Here is a 15,104-nt window from a genome sequence, read left to right on the forward strand (position 1 = left end):
TACAATACAAATGTTTATTTAAATAAAGAAGAAAGCTATTGTACAAATATCACTCTTCAGGTTTAGTTTATAGAGCCATGGCTATGGATTCTTAGCTCTGTAAGGAAGTACTTCTATAAATTCTTAGGTTTAGAGATGATACCATCTGGGTACCTTTGCTTGAACCGTGCAACCACATCTGGGTCTAGCAGGTGGATCCCATCCAGTTGGTTTCCAAGGGTGATCCTGAAACGGGAAAAGGAGGAGCAAACCAGAAATCCTGGAATTAGAGGGTTTAATAGTGTTAAAAAATGCATACCAAGTGAAGACTGCCTATCATCATATTAAATATGCCAATTCTTGTAAAAAGAACTTAACATTAGAATAGTATATGGCAGAATGACTAGTTCAGAATTGGCATAGATTCTGGTGTTAAAATAGACTGGATCTGTATTATCTGAGGGTTAGTAACTAAGGCTCAGCCAGGCCTGCTTCACAGAGTTGCTGCTACCAGGGAGTACTCTTTGGATAAGCAAAATGCTAGCAGCATGTGTTTTAAGCTCTATTAAAGGGGTGAAAGATGTAATTATTGACAGATTAAATAGATAACTTGATAACCACCAGGGGCAGATTCAATACATCACAGAATGGCTGAGGAAGATCCTTAGGTTGTGAAGAGAACAGAAACCCTAGGGAGCAGTGCTTTGGGTCCTAGAACCTGTTGAGTTTCTAATGAATATTTGTAGAATCTCATAAAACAGTTTAAATACAAGCTTAAGTGGCTTATGAATCCTCTGAAGCTCATTTATGGACTAGTGGAATACAGTGTGAAGCTCTACTAAGTTATGTCCTTAATCATAAGTAATAGCCCCTTGACGACTAGCCTGTTCTCTGGTCACCTTACCAGTTGGGTTGCACATTGTGTGGTCGTCCAAATAACTCAATCTTGCGAGTGCCGGGAGATAGTCTTTCAATCATGCCATAGATTTCATCGGGTTTATGACTGGTGGAACGAACCTAGGAAATAAAAAGTAGCTGCTTTTTAAGTTACACAAGATTGCAATTCTAGCCCCTTCTATTATGTTTATGATCTAAATGAGAAAAATCTGGGATGAGAATACACCCAACATGAATAACTGATACCAACAGAAATGTGGAAGCTTTGGACGCCTGGGAAGCACATACCTCAGCTACGATCACATCACAATCCAGACCCTGGTTGAAGCCTTGGGGATTTCCTTTGACACCAACCTGCTCACCACAGATAACAGATTACCTTATGAAACCACCTTTTGAACTTTTTCTCAGTAAGAAATCAAATGATTCTTCTTTTGTGCTCCACCTATTGAATTGGGCCCCACTGCTGCTCACCAAGCAGTGTTCCTTCCCATGGTTCAACCAGTGACCTGTACGGCCTGTCCGAATGATGCGTTGCAGTTGATTTGTCTTCACCCAAATAATTTCATCTACCCGTTCATACCTGTGGGGCATAAAAAAGAACTAGAGTTTTAGCCAAACGTACAGTTTAGGGGTAGTACCATTTATAGAAGCAAGGAATCACAGAATACTCTGGGAGAAGAAAACATGTATCTCACTATAACAGTATTACCCTCCAAAGAAAGCAACACAACCACTACTTACCCCCAGAGGTTTAGACATTCTCTCCCCAACTCCATGGCCCTAGGAAGAAATGAGTTGAACAACTATTTGTATGCCCTTATTTTTTTTCCTTCAAAATATATGATGCGTTAAAAACACCATAAACACCTTTTCAGTAGACATTCAGTGAACATTTACATGCACAACACCAAAAGCAGCATGGTGGATCTAAGAATGAAAAGATAAAACAGTATTCTCAACAACCTTACCTTTCTCAAAGAACAAATGTAAAGTTAAATATATATTCAGGGTATAATTTGCATTGTAAATGGGCATTAGGACTCACTAGAAAAAAAGACTGGCTGGGTGTGGTGGCTCACGCCTGTAATCCCAGCACTTTGGGAGCCCGAGGTGAGTGGATCACAAGGTCAGGAGATAGACACCATCCTGGCTAACACGGTGAAACCCAGTTTCTACTAAAAATACAAAAAGAAAAAATTAGCTGGGCATGGTGGCACGTGCCTGTAATCCCAGCTACTCAGGAGACTGAGGCAGGAGAATTGCTTGAACCCGGGAGGCCGAGGTTGCAGTGAGCTGAGATCACACCACTGCACTCCAGCCTGGGCAACAGAGTAAGACTGTCCCCCGGAAAAAAAGACTAAACCAGTCATACATTTAATAGTAGGGCTACGAAAACCCAGGATTTTATCTCCCACTCAGTATTCACTCTGTACTGTATCTGAGCATACCTACATAACTGAATTGCATTACCTGCCTGTGACCCAGAGGAAGAGAAAGCCATCATCCTGTAGTACGGGTATGTTGAGCCTGCGCATCTCATCATCTGTCAGGGTCCCATAGGGCAGCTCCATGTGAATATCCCAGGGTGGGTCAGCCATCACAACTGCAAACTTGCCCAATATACTGACGTCCAGGTAGCGGATATCACAACAGATCCACTGCATAAAGTGGTATTTGGTCATCTTCCCTACTTTAACTCTCAGATTCATGGCCCGAGTCCCTCTTTTCCATTTGATTTTTCCTATTCCCTTACAAGCTTATCTATCCCCCTCCATTCCCAATAAGCAAAACAAGATTGCTGAATTATGCTCTGCTTTCTTAACGTGTATGGCTGCCCTACTCAAAATCTCTTAAGTTGAGACGAGTTTTCTGAGCAGACAGGTACCTGAGGTGGGAAGAGTCGGTCTGCACTGGAATCACCTCCGACACTCTGTGTAAGAGCAAGCTCCTGGCTTGGCGTGTGGTCTTTGCTGCCAGGGGCCTCAGAATCCATGCAAGCATCAATTTCATAGTGAACATACTTGCAGGTATCCATGTGGAAACATGTATTAAGGAAAGAGCAGTCACCTAAAGACTCATCAGTGTGTTTATTGATAATTCGTCTGGGAAAATAAAAAGGGAGAATCAAGATTGTGCTCCAGACGTACATCCAACAGTTAAAATTCCAAATGATTTCAAAATTCTCCTATTTTATTACCCTCCCCTAATTCTATTGCTAGAGCTTTCTCCAAGAGTTTTAAGGGAGGCAGGTAGCATGGAAATCCGTAATTCATACTACAGAACAATTGTAATTCATCTCTCAGTAAAGACTGGGTTTCCTGTTTTACCACTGGAAGGCAAGCAGTGCAGGGGACTTAGTTGGTTAGAACAGAATAAAACACTGACCTAAGAGTTCAGGTTCCTTTTCTCCTAAGATTATCCTGCTTTCAGAGTACTTTAACTTTCACTGTGGCTGAGAGACAGACATACCTTGTTATTCTAAGGAGGGAGCTTTTTCTTTTAAAAAAAAAAAAAAATGTTATTTGGGAGTACAGCCTGTATTCTTCCCTCACAATGCACTTCTGAAAGTATACCTTCAGGGTCTGGAGTACTTACACAAACCATAAACTAAGTAAGATTACAGACAGAACCCCAATGACTGGAAAGAATATGCTGAAAAGGAATGGCTGCTTCTGACAAACCCATCCCACCTCATTCCCTTCCAAGAGACCTGAAGTGCAGCTTGCGACAGGGTCGATCAGCATCACTGGCTTTCATGCACTCCTCCTTGGTTCCATAGTCACAGAATTCTTGCACTTGGGCCCGACCTCGAGAGCGAAATTTTTCAACAATGGATTGTTCCTTGGCTGTTGTAGTATTTAATAGCTCTAGGATCTCCTGACTGACCTGTGACAGAAGTACCCTTGGACTTAAAATGTCTTGTAGATCAAACTGGCTCTTAGACCAACTCTGCAAATTCTTTTTGACATTAATGTCTTACAAGAGATAAATCAGCTAACTTTTTTTTTTTTTTAAGAGATGGGATCTTGCTGTCACCCAGGCCAGAGTGCAGTGGTGTAATCATAACTCACTGTTTCTCCCACTGAACTCCCAGGCTCAAGTTATCCTCCAAGCTCAGCCTTCAATTGTAGCTGGGAATACAGGTGCAAGACACCATGCCAGCTAATGTTTTAATTACTTTACTTTTTGTGGGGATAGGGTCTCACTATTTTGCCCAGGCTGGTCTTGAACACCTCGCCTCAGGTGATCCTCCCACCTCGGCCTCCCAAAGTGTTGAGATTACAGGAATGAGCCATTGTGCCTAGCCCTAAATTAGCTAACTTAATATTGGAAAATTGGAGCCTTCAGATAAGAGATTTGTTAGGGGTTCAGTCCTTCCTGACAAATATGCATTTGGGATGAAATTAAAATGGAAGAGGCCTGGTTCCTACTGCTAAGCATTATATTAACGTCCCCTCCCCAGGAAGGCATTCCTTCTACAAAAAAACATATTTACTGGGTGCTGAACTAAAAAGTATAGTGCTAAACACTTTACTTTTTAGCTCAGAGTCTATTCAATTCTATAAGGCAGGATATGCTGGTATTATCTTCACATTACAGATGAAAAGACTAAGGCTCAAGAGAAGTTAATTAACTTGTTCAAACTTACGCACTAGAAGTACCAAACAGATAAGAACTCATGTCAGGCCAATACTTATACTCAGAACCAATTCACATTATTTAATCAATTTCTATAACTGGTCTAGTATTCCTCTCCAGATATTTCTATAGGGAGAAATATCTCCCTATATTTCTATATATTTGGATTCCTCTTCTCTTGATCCAATTCTTTCAGATTCAATGACAGATTATCTAAATCAGAATTTGTCGACACTGGCATTATTGACACTTTGGGACAGACAACTGTTTGTTGTGGGGGTTTGTCCTACTATGCACTGTAGGATGTTTAACAACCATCCCTGGCCTCTACCCACTAGATGCCAATAGCACTCCCCCATGTGTGATAATAAAAATGTCTCCAGACATTACCAGATCCCCTGGGAGCTGGGCAGTAGGGAATCATCCCCGGTTGAGAACCACTGTAAACCCTCAATTCTAAAAACAGTTCCTTGCCCTAGGGGTAAATCCCTGTCAAACAAAGCTATAATTAAGAGCATATTGTGAGAGTATTTTCACATGACCCCTACCTTCTTGCTCTGTTGTTCCTTGGTGGACTGTTGGTTCAGAAGGCTCTCTATCTCCAGATCAACATCTGAGGCAGCATGTTTCCTTGATTTCTTGGCTGGCTCCTTTGCTGGTTCTGATGCTGAAGAGCTCAGACCAGAGGCTAATGAACTGGCAAAGGCAGCTACTGTAGTTGAGTCCTGTTCTGCACGCCGCTTCTGCCCTGTGACAGTCCCTGCTACCTCCCCAGGGCCCTTCTTTTCTGCCACAGCACCCATCATGGCAGAGAGCTTGGAATGGTCAGCATAGGTCACAAGAGTAGGATGTGCATCGTCTTGTAGGAGACCTCGCTTTACCTCAATCAACTCCTGAGCTGCAAACTTCTGCAGGAGGCTTTCTACCCCATCTTGAGTGGCAGGAGCATCTGGCTAGAGAAGAAGGGGAGGTAGGGGCAATAAGACACTGACCCGGAACTGAAAATAAGTTGTAAATCCTAACTCTGTCAGGTCATTACCGTGGAGATGGCAAGACAGATGGACACAGCATCAGTGGGCAATGTTAAGGCCAGATCAGAGAGGTGGTGTAGCAACTTCTTCTCTAACTCAGGATCTGTAGCTAATTCAGGAACTGCTGAAGCTGTGCTGGGCTTAGGGCCACCAGAGGTGGGTGCAGTAGGCACTGGGCTGTCACTACGGAAGGTTGGAGACAATGCTGCCTCTGGATTCCGTAGATCTAAGAATGAAGAGAAGTAAAAATGAAAAAAGGCAACCGCTGTTGTCTATATATTTCTGAGAAGTCAAATTCTCTGGCATTCCCATACATAGATCTTTCATTTTGTGCAGGAAATTCTCTGACCAACTTTAGCACTAGATTACCTATCCTCAATCATACTAAAGCATTAACTGTTTTGTCAATACTGGATTTTCTATCTACCTTTTCTCTATTGGGTGAGTAATGTTTTCCTAATTCCATATCCTTGTTGTGCTACAAAGAAAGTAAATTAGCAGCATGATAGATTTAAATATCCCTACCACCTTTCTATCAACCTACATTTTTTTTTTTTTTTTTTTTGAGGCGGAGTCTCGCTCTGTCGCCCAGGCTGGAGTGCAGTGGCGCGATCTCGGCTCACTGCAAGCTCCGCCTCCCGGGTTCCCGCCATTCTCCTGCCTCAGCCTCCCGAGTAGCTGGGACTACAGGCGCCGCCACCACGCCCGGCTAATTTTTTTGTATTTTTAGTGGAGACGGGGTTTCATTGTGTTAGCCAGGATGGTCTCGATCTCCTGACCTTGTGATCCACCCGTCTCAGCCTCCCAAAGTGCTGGGATTACAGGCTTGAGCCACCGCGCCCGGCCTCAACCTACATTTTAATAAAGGCCAGGAATATACTCAACAACCTAGGCTGGGATCCAATATTCTTTTTGAGGCATGTAGTGTGAATTTTAATGAATTCAGGCCATTGATCAACAAAGTGTACAAAATGACAATGTTGGGGGCCAACAGTGTTACCTGTAACACTCACAATCACAAAAATCTTAATACTTTGCTGAAGCCTTGGTTACCAAATGGTATTTCCTGACTATATTGTTATCATCTATTACTTCACAAGCTGGGTGGCCATCATAACCTTAATAAGATTTGAGAAACTAAAATTAGGACAAAATGTTACCTTTGAGAAAGCCTAATTTCTGTGGTTATTTAATTAAAATATAGATGAAATATTAAACTCCTAGTACCTGAACTGAAATTGCTAAATAAAATAAGTAGGCCATTAGTTTACATTTAGAAATATTTTGTTTACTTAAATATTTCTACTCTGGCAAGGCACTGTGGCTCACACCTGTAATCCCAGCACTCTGGGAGGCTGAGGTGGGCGGATCACTTGAGGTGAGGATTTCGAGACCAGCCTGGCCAACATGGTGAAACCCCGTCTCTACTAAAATACAAAAAAAAAAAAAAAAATTAGCTGGGGGTGGTGGCGCAAGCCTATAATCCCAGCTACTCAGGAGGCTGAGGCAGGAGAATTGCTTGAACCCAGGAGGCAGAGGCTACAGTGAGCCAAGTTCATGCCACTGCACTCCAGATGGGGCGACAGAGCAAGACTCTGTCTCAAAAAATATAAATAAATAAATAATTCATTAATTTGAAAAATTTCCACTCTAATGGAAACTGAATTTATTAAAATCTGACTCAGGGCTTGGTGTGTGCCTTCTATCTGTAATCCCAGCACTCTGAGAGGCCACGGTGGGAGGATCACTTGAGCCCAGGAGTTCCAGACCAGCCAGGGGAACATGGTGAAACCTAGTGTCTCTACAGAAAAATTTTTTTTAAATTAGCCACACATGGTGGCCTGTGCCTATAGTCCCAGCAGGCTGAGGTGGGAGGATTCCACTCTCACCCATTTCTTCTTTCATTTTCAGTTTCTCCAGTTAGTAAGCGAATTTAGATGTTCTCTAAGTAATTAAGAAGTGAGAAAATTTTTAAGTGAGAAATCTATAAAAAGAACCATGTTAGGCTGGGCACGGTAGCTCATACCGGTAATCCCAGCACTTTGGGAGGCCGAAGCAGGTGGATCACGAGTTCAGGATTTCAAGACCAGCCTGGCCAACATGATGAAACCCTGTCTCTACTAAAAATACAAAAAAAATTAGCCGGGCGTGATGGCAGATGCCTGTAATCCTAGCTACTCAGGAGGCTGAGGCAGGGAATTGCTTGAACCCAGGAGGCAGAGGCTGCAGTGAGCCGAGATTGTGCCACTGCACTCCAGCCTGGGCAACAGAGGGAGACTCTATCTCAAAAAAAAGAAAAAGAGAACCACGTTAACATAAATATTTAAGTACCTATGACTTGATATTGACTTTTCTCATTGGTAATTTGACTGATTTAATACTGCTCATTCCAATATCTGGTGATATAATTTTGGTTATGAATCCTTGTATTAATAACACCTCCTGGGAGGTTTTTCTCCCCCCACATTACATTCAGAATATTAGAGCTGAAAATACCTCTTTTAAGGTTATTGGGAAGAGGGAGCTTTTGTTTAATATGATGGATAAAACTTAACTGCTGATTAATACAATTGTTATTCACGTGAAATTCTGTAAACTTTTCACGTGCAAAGTTTTGTATGTATACAGACATTTGGGGAAAAGTTTTATCATCCCTAAAACCAGTTACTGTCCAGAAAATGATTCCGAATCCCTGGGTTCCAAATCCTTCATAAGGTATTCATTCATTTATTTATTCAACACACTTACTCAATGCCTCTGCTCTGCTGCAACTACACTGACACTCTGCTTCTAATCTAACGAAAATAATGTGTTGGGTTCAGCAAACTAATACATAATACTTGATTTACCCTTTAATTAAGAGGACCACTGAAATTAATATGGTCAGATTACTAATTTGCTGAATCCTTAAACATGTCAACATTTATATGCACATCTCAATCTCATGAAATATACTGGAGCAGTTCACATATTTACTATGTGCTAAACCTGGCCAAATCTAGTTTGTTTCAATTAAAGATTTTTTTTAGGTAATTTTTTTTAAAAAAAGATATACTTTACCAACATGAGATATCACACCCATTGGGATGGTGCTTCCTCAAAATCAAAAATAGAATTACGATATGATCCAGCAATTCCACTTTTCGATATACGCCAAAAAGAATTAAAGCAGGGTCTCAAAGAGATATTCATACACCCAGGTTCATAGCAGCATTATTTACGATAGCCAAAAGGTGGAAGTAACCCAAACGCCCACCCATGGATGAACGAACAAAATGTGTTATATACATACAGTGGAATATTATTTATCCTTAAAAAGGAAGGAGGCCAGGCATGGAGACTTATGCCTATAATCCCAGCACTTTGGGAGGCTGAGGAGGGAGGATCACTTGAGCCCAAGAGTCCAAGACCAACCTAAGCAACCTAAAAAACCTGTTGGGTGTTTTGCCCAAAAAATACAAAAAATTAGCTGGGCAAGGTTATATGTGCCTGTAGTACATACAACAGGCACCTGCCACCAAACCTAGCTAATTTTTGTATTTTTAGTAGAGACAGGGTTTCGCCATGTTGGCCAGGCTGGTCTTGAACTCCTGACCTCAGGTGATCCACCCGCCTTAGCCTTCCAAAGGCTGTGGACACCTGTAATCATAGTTACTCGGGAGGCTGAGGCAAGAGAACTGCTTGAACCCAGGAGGCAGACATTGCAGTGAGCTGAGATAGCACCACTGCACTCCAGCCTGGGTAACAAGAGCAAAACTCCATCTCAATAAATAAATAAATAAATAAATAAATAAATAAATAAATAAATGAATGAATGATAAAAATGCCAATCTAACGAAGGTCTCCCAATATTTTGCCCACAGTATTTTCCACTATTAATGATATGGATACATTTTAGTTCATTTTCTATCCTTGTCTTTTGACACTGAGTTCAGTAGTCAATAATTATCAGATTTCAGTAATGCTATAAAAAACAAGATGTGGTACACAAATTTTTATTGCCGGTGAGACATGAAAGGAATAATCTGAACTTTTATCAAGTCTTGGGTTGTATCTTACATGACAACATGATTAATAAACTTACGATAGAGTATGTTTCACAACGGTTTCCTAAGAATCCTAAAGCTCAACAAAATACATTCTTTGAAATAATCAAAATAACACAGAAAGAACAGTGACATTCTGGTTTAATTTGTGTGTTTCATCTTTACCTATTACCACAGTACCAAATGATGGGTCAGATCAAGCTCTGGGTCAGAAGACAAGATACATTTAATTACAACCCCAGAAATACTTTTATAAGAGTCTTAACTAGGCTGGGATTACGTCTGTAATCCCAGCACTTTGGGAGGCCAAGGTGGGAGGACAGATTGAGCCCAAGAGTCCAAGACCAGCCTGGGCAACATGGCAAGGCCCGGTTTCTAGAAAAAAATTAAAATTAAAAATTACGCGTGCATGGCAGGGCACACCTGTGGTGCTAGCCACTCAGGAGGAGGCTGAGGCAGGAGGATCACTTGAGCCCTGAGGTCAAGACTGCAGTGAGCTGTGTTCATGTCACTGAACTCCAGCCTGGGTAACAGAATGAGATTCTTGTCTCACACACACACACAGAAAAAAGGGTCTTAGCTATATTATTAGCTAGATATACAAGTCAAGAGATACTCATATCTAAAAAAGAAAAAATAAACATAAAAAAGGATATTTACATGCAGGGAGAATACAGTCTTAGTGTCAAAAATATTAAACATGTTTAGCAAGGACCTGGATGAAAGTATCAAGGCTCTAGTAGTTAGGTCTGATACAGCAAAAAGTTTGGCTAATACCAAAATGTAGCTAATATCATGGAAAAATGAAATGGCCGGGCACAGTGGCTCATGCCTGTAATCCCAGCACTTTGGGAGGCCGAGGCAGGCGGATCATGAGGTCAGGAGATCAAGAGCATCCTGGCTAACACGGTGAAACCCCGTTTCTACTAAAAATACAAAAAAATTAGCTACGTGTGGTGGCATGCACCTGTAGTCCCAGCTACTCGGGGGGCTGAGGCAGGAGAATCGTGCCATTGCACTCCAGCTTGGGCAACAAGAGCAAAACTCCGCCTCAAAAAAAAACCCAAAAAAACAAAAAACAACAAAAAAGAAAAATGAAATGAAGCTTAAAATGACCAAGAACAATTAGAATCATTCATTGAAAGAGTATGAATTTAGAAATGGAAAAGTATAAAGAAGTACGATGCCCGGCACAGTGGCTCACACCTGTAATCCCAACACTTTGGGAAACCGAGGCGGGCAGATCACCTGAGGTCCAGAGTTCGAGACCAGCCTGACCAACATGGAGAAACCCTGTCTCTACTAAAAATACAAAATTAGCCGGGAGTGGTGACACATTCCTGTAATCCCAGCTACTCGGGAGGCTGAGGCAGGAGAATCGCCTGAACCTGGGAGGTGGAGGTTGCGGTGAGCTGAGATCGCACCATTGCACTCCAGCCTGGGAAACAAGAGCAAAAACTCCGTCTCAAAAAAAGAAAATAAGTATGATGAGGAACAATTAAAACCAAGAAACAACCACCACCACCACAGACAGAGGATGGTCTGTTACAAAACGACAGAAACGTGAACACAAAGTAATCAATGATGTAGTACACCAATATAGTGGCTTTTTAAAAGTTAATTTTGTAGGCCAGGCCTGGTGGCTCATCACGCCTGTAATCCCAGCACTTTGGGAGGCCAAGGCGAGTGGACTGCTTTAGCTCAGGAGTTCAGAGACCAGCCCGGGCAACATGGTGAAACCCCGGCTACCAAAAATACAAAAATTAGCTGGGCGTGGTAGCACACGCCTGTGGCCCCAGCTACTTGAAAGGCTGAAGTGGGAGGACTGCTGGAGCCTGGGAAGTCAAGGCAGCGGTGAGCCATGATCATGCCACAGCACTCCAGCCTGGGTGACAGAGGGAGACTCTGTCTCTAACTAACTAAATAATTTTGCAGATCACTCTGTTGAAACAAACAACTACCTGATCCTCAGGTCCCTTTTTGCAACTGCCATTACTGAAAGGGAAAAGATTCCACAAGAAAATTAAATAGCCTGGATATGGTGGCTCTCACCCGTAATTCAAACACTTTGGGAGGCTTAGGCAAGAGGACAGCTTGAGCCCAGGTGTTCAAGACAAATTTGGGCAACATAATGAGACCTTATCGCTATTAAAAATTTAAAAATTAGCCAGGCATGGTGGCATGCCCCTGTAGTCCTAGCTACTCACAGGATGAGCTGGGAGGACTGCTACACTCCAGCCTGGGCAACGATGAGAGACCCTATCTCAAAAACAGAAGCAAAAAAAGTCGCTGGCATCATTTATGCACATTTTTAAAAAGTTTCAAAACAGAAAACCAAAGAATAGGGGAAACAAAACAAAACAAAAAATTGTATCTATAAATAAATCAATGAAGTTTCTAGAGCAAGGAAAAAAAAAAAAAAACTCTGCCTCTTAGGTAATTCAGGAACTACTCCGAGACTTGACTACTAATTATTGCCTGATCAAATGACTTGCACTTCTTACTCTACTATCCTCCCCTCTTACCTCTTTAATTATCTAGGTCCTATATAGCCATAAAGGCCAAATTCAAGTGCCAATTCCACTATGATGGCTTTGATGGCTTCACTACCTACACCAGCTCTTGTTAGTTCTCTTCACTGTACAGAATGTAGATTCATTCGTTTGGTTTCATACATATATCCTATCATATTCCTTTTTGTAAGCATCTACCTTTGAATCCTATGGTTTTTAAAATTCTTGAGGACAGGGGCAATTTCTTACTTATTTTTGTCTAGTTAGACCCATGAACACTGTAGCTAAGAAAGGATAATTAATTAGGTGAGAGGATCCTGCCAGTGTATCTTCTATTTCTAGGGGCCAGAATATGAGCACATGAACCTAACATGATCTAGACAAGATTTAGAGATGGAGTTGAAGATACTGACAAATATTGGAACAATCTATCACAAGGGTGATATTGAGTCACTATTTTTGCAGAGCTTTGTTACTAGTTTGCCTTAAATAATTCAGAGTTTGTCCTGGGGGTAAGGAGTGGATAAGAGTGAACTTAACAATCTTTTAAATTTCCTTCAAGTTTTATGATCGCGACATAGGGGCAACAGGAGAGGAGAAAAAGTTTGGAAATCAAACACAAATGTTTTCAGGTTCCTGCTAGGTATGTAAATTGCTAAGACAATGCCGGTAGGGGTACTCATTCAAAAACACCGAATGCCACTCTGTACGGGCCACTAAATTGGACACTGTGGATATGAAGGTTCATTCCTTGCTTACCGTACCCACAGGTGCCAAAAAATGACCACTACAAAATAGTCGTTGTAACTGAGGGAACAAAGCGCCATAGCAGCAACAAAAAGGGGTTCTTGCTGCTTCGTGGGATAGGGGGCTGAGAAGCCTCACAAAGGCGACGTCCTCGTAGTCTAAAGAGGAATGGGCAAGGAGGACGAGGGTGGGGCTCAAGCATCCGTCCGATAGAAGTGAGCAAGAAGAACCGAGGCCCAGGGTGAGGAGGAACAGCGAACTACTTGCAGAAGGGCGAAGGTCTGTGCTGCTGAAGGGGGAGATGGAGTACCAATGTACGAGGCTTTATAGAAATGGCCGTTTGGTAAAGGGCAGTAACTCTGGAGCTTTTTCTCTAGGGATCCCGCCCGTCCTCCCCAGTTGAGCCTCGGCCCCAGCAGCCCAGTGCCTCACCCAAATGCCCCGAGTCCTGCTTCCGCCTCCGCTGCAGCCTCTCCCGCAGAGAGTCCAGCTGCTTCTTGTGGGCCTGGATAGAGCTCCACGTGTCCGACATCCTAGTCTCCCAGCCCTGACGCCTCTCGAATAAGGCGCGGCGGACTAGCACCTCCCAGCACTCGCTCCAGGATATAACCAATTCTCACGCGGGCACCCCGAAGGCTAACCGGAAAATGACCCCTAGAGATGAGCAAGACAGAAAAGTCATTTCCGGTGTCGCGCTTTCTTGGAAGCTCTAAAGAGAGCCACGTTAGGTGTTGGCAGAGCGGCCAATATAGTCTTTATTACCTGCTCTCTCTTGCTTCCGGGCACAGTGAGGCTGTGGTTGCCATGTTGGTGACTGGCAGAGCGGCCATGTTGCTTATAGACGCGCATGCGGCCATGTTGAATATTCGGAGAGGAGTCCTGAGAGGTAACCTATGTTAAAATAGCACTCATAAAGAGCAACACCGTATAGTACAGATTTTTTTTTTTTTTTTTTTTTTTTTGAGATGGAGTCTCACTCTGTCACTCAGGCTGGAGTGCAATGGCGTGGTCTCAGCTCACTGCAACCTCCGCCTCCCGGGTTAAAGTGATTCTCCCGCCTCAGCCTCCAGAGTAGCTGGAATTACAGGTGCGTGCCACCACACCCAGGTAATTTTTGTATTTTAGTAGAGACAGGGGCTTCACTTTGTTGGCCAGGCTGGTCTCGAACTCCTGACCTCGTGATCCGCTTACCTCAGCCTCCCAAAGTGCTGGGATTACAGGCGTGAGCCATTGAGCCCGGCCTGACACAGAGTTTCATTCTTATCACCCAAGCTGGTGTGCAGTGGTGTGATCTCAGCTCACTCCGCCTCCCAGATTCTAGCTGCCTCAGCCTACCTAGTAGCAGGTATTACAGGCGCCTGCCACCACGCCCAGTTAACTTTGTATTTTTAGTAGAGATGGGGTTTCACCATGTTGGCCAGGCTGGTCTTGAACTCGTGACCTTAGGTCATCAGCCTGCCTTGACTTTCCAGCGTGCTGGGATTACAGGTGTGAGCCACCGGCTTGGCCTTTTTTTTTTTTTTTTAATGGAGCTCCCTGAATGGAAACATTTCCAGAATCACTGACTTATCCAATGTCTACATGATGCCATACACTGTGTCCAAAAAATACAAAAAAAATAGTTTGACTGGCATGGCTCCTGTTTTCAAAGAGTTTATGATCTGGTAAAGGAGCTATGAGCCAGTTTATTAATACTGAACCATCTTTACAGCATGAGGTAGCATGAGCATAGACTCTTTAAAAAACAAAAACAAAACAACAACAACAACAAACGTAATTTCAAAGAAGAGGAGGACTGCAAGTTTAAGGACCCAGGAAGACATTGGAAAGAAGCTGGCATCAAGGTGCAGGCTTGAAGTGACCGCTAAGTTTTCAGTAGGTGAAGGTATAGGAGGGAAATCCAGGTCTAGAATATGATAAAGGCAAAGGTCTAGACTAGAGGTAGGAAAGCACGGTGTGTGTTATGTCAATCCGGATTAGTTCGCCAGAACATAAAAGATTTGTATTTGGGAATATTGGGAGAAATTTTAGGTTCCCAAATTTGAGGCCAGATTGCAGAAGGTACATGGTACCTGAGTAAAGACTTGGCAATTTATTCAGAATACAATAGGAAACAATTAAAGTTTGTAAATAGAAATGTTTCAAAATTGATCTACTGTTCTAGATAAATTGAAGTGAGGAGGAAGGAGATTTAGGAGAGGAGAAAGATGGTTAGTAGTCCATTGTAACTAAGTGTCTGATGAGAAGAA

At 42.6% G+C, this 15,104-nt stretch overlaps 1 protein-coding gene across 6 annotated transcripts; it reads right to left on the reverse strand.

Annotated features, from left to right (window-relative positions):
- Positions 1-13,497, reverse strand: METTL3 (methyltransferase 3, N6-adenosine-methyltransferase complex catalytic subunit). 6 transcript variants are annotated; one of them, XR_012415530.1, is made up of 11 exons: positions 13,288-13,497; positions 5,558-5,775; positions 5,067-5,471; positions 3,570-3,765; positions 2,765-2,981; positions 2,350-2,537; positions 1,621-1,659; positions 1,351-1,459; positions 1,165-1,230; positions 884-996; positions 1-225 (listed from the first exon to the last, which is right to left on the reverse strand). XR_012415530.1 is itself a non-coding variant. In XM_073996914.1 (11 exons), the coding sequence occupies exons 4-11, from the start codon at positions 3,634-3,636 to the stop codon at positions 114-116; spliced, it is 891 nt and encodes a 296-aa protein (XP_073853015.1). In that variant the 5' UTR covers positions 3,637-3,686; positions 5,067-5,471; positions 5,558-5,775; positions 13,288-13,497; the 3' UTR covers positions 1-113. The 6 variants fall into 6 exon arrangements, 3 of the variants coding, with proteins under 3 accessions (XP_073853015.1, XP_005560840.1, XP_073853014.1); XM_073996914.1 differs by having other exon boundaries at positions 3,590-3,686; XM_005560783.4 differs by having other exon boundaries at positions 3,590-3,765.
- Between the last annotated feature and the right edge of the window lie 1,607 nt (positions 13,498-15,104).

The sequence above is a fragment of the Macaca fascicularis genome, chromosome 7 (assembly GCF_037993035.2).
Source record: "Macaca fascicularis isolate 582-1 chromosome 7, T2T-MFA8v1.1".
Taxonomy (NCBI): domain Eukaryota; kingdom Metazoa; phylum Chordata; class Mammalia; order Primates; family Cercopithecidae; genus Macaca; species Macaca fascicularis.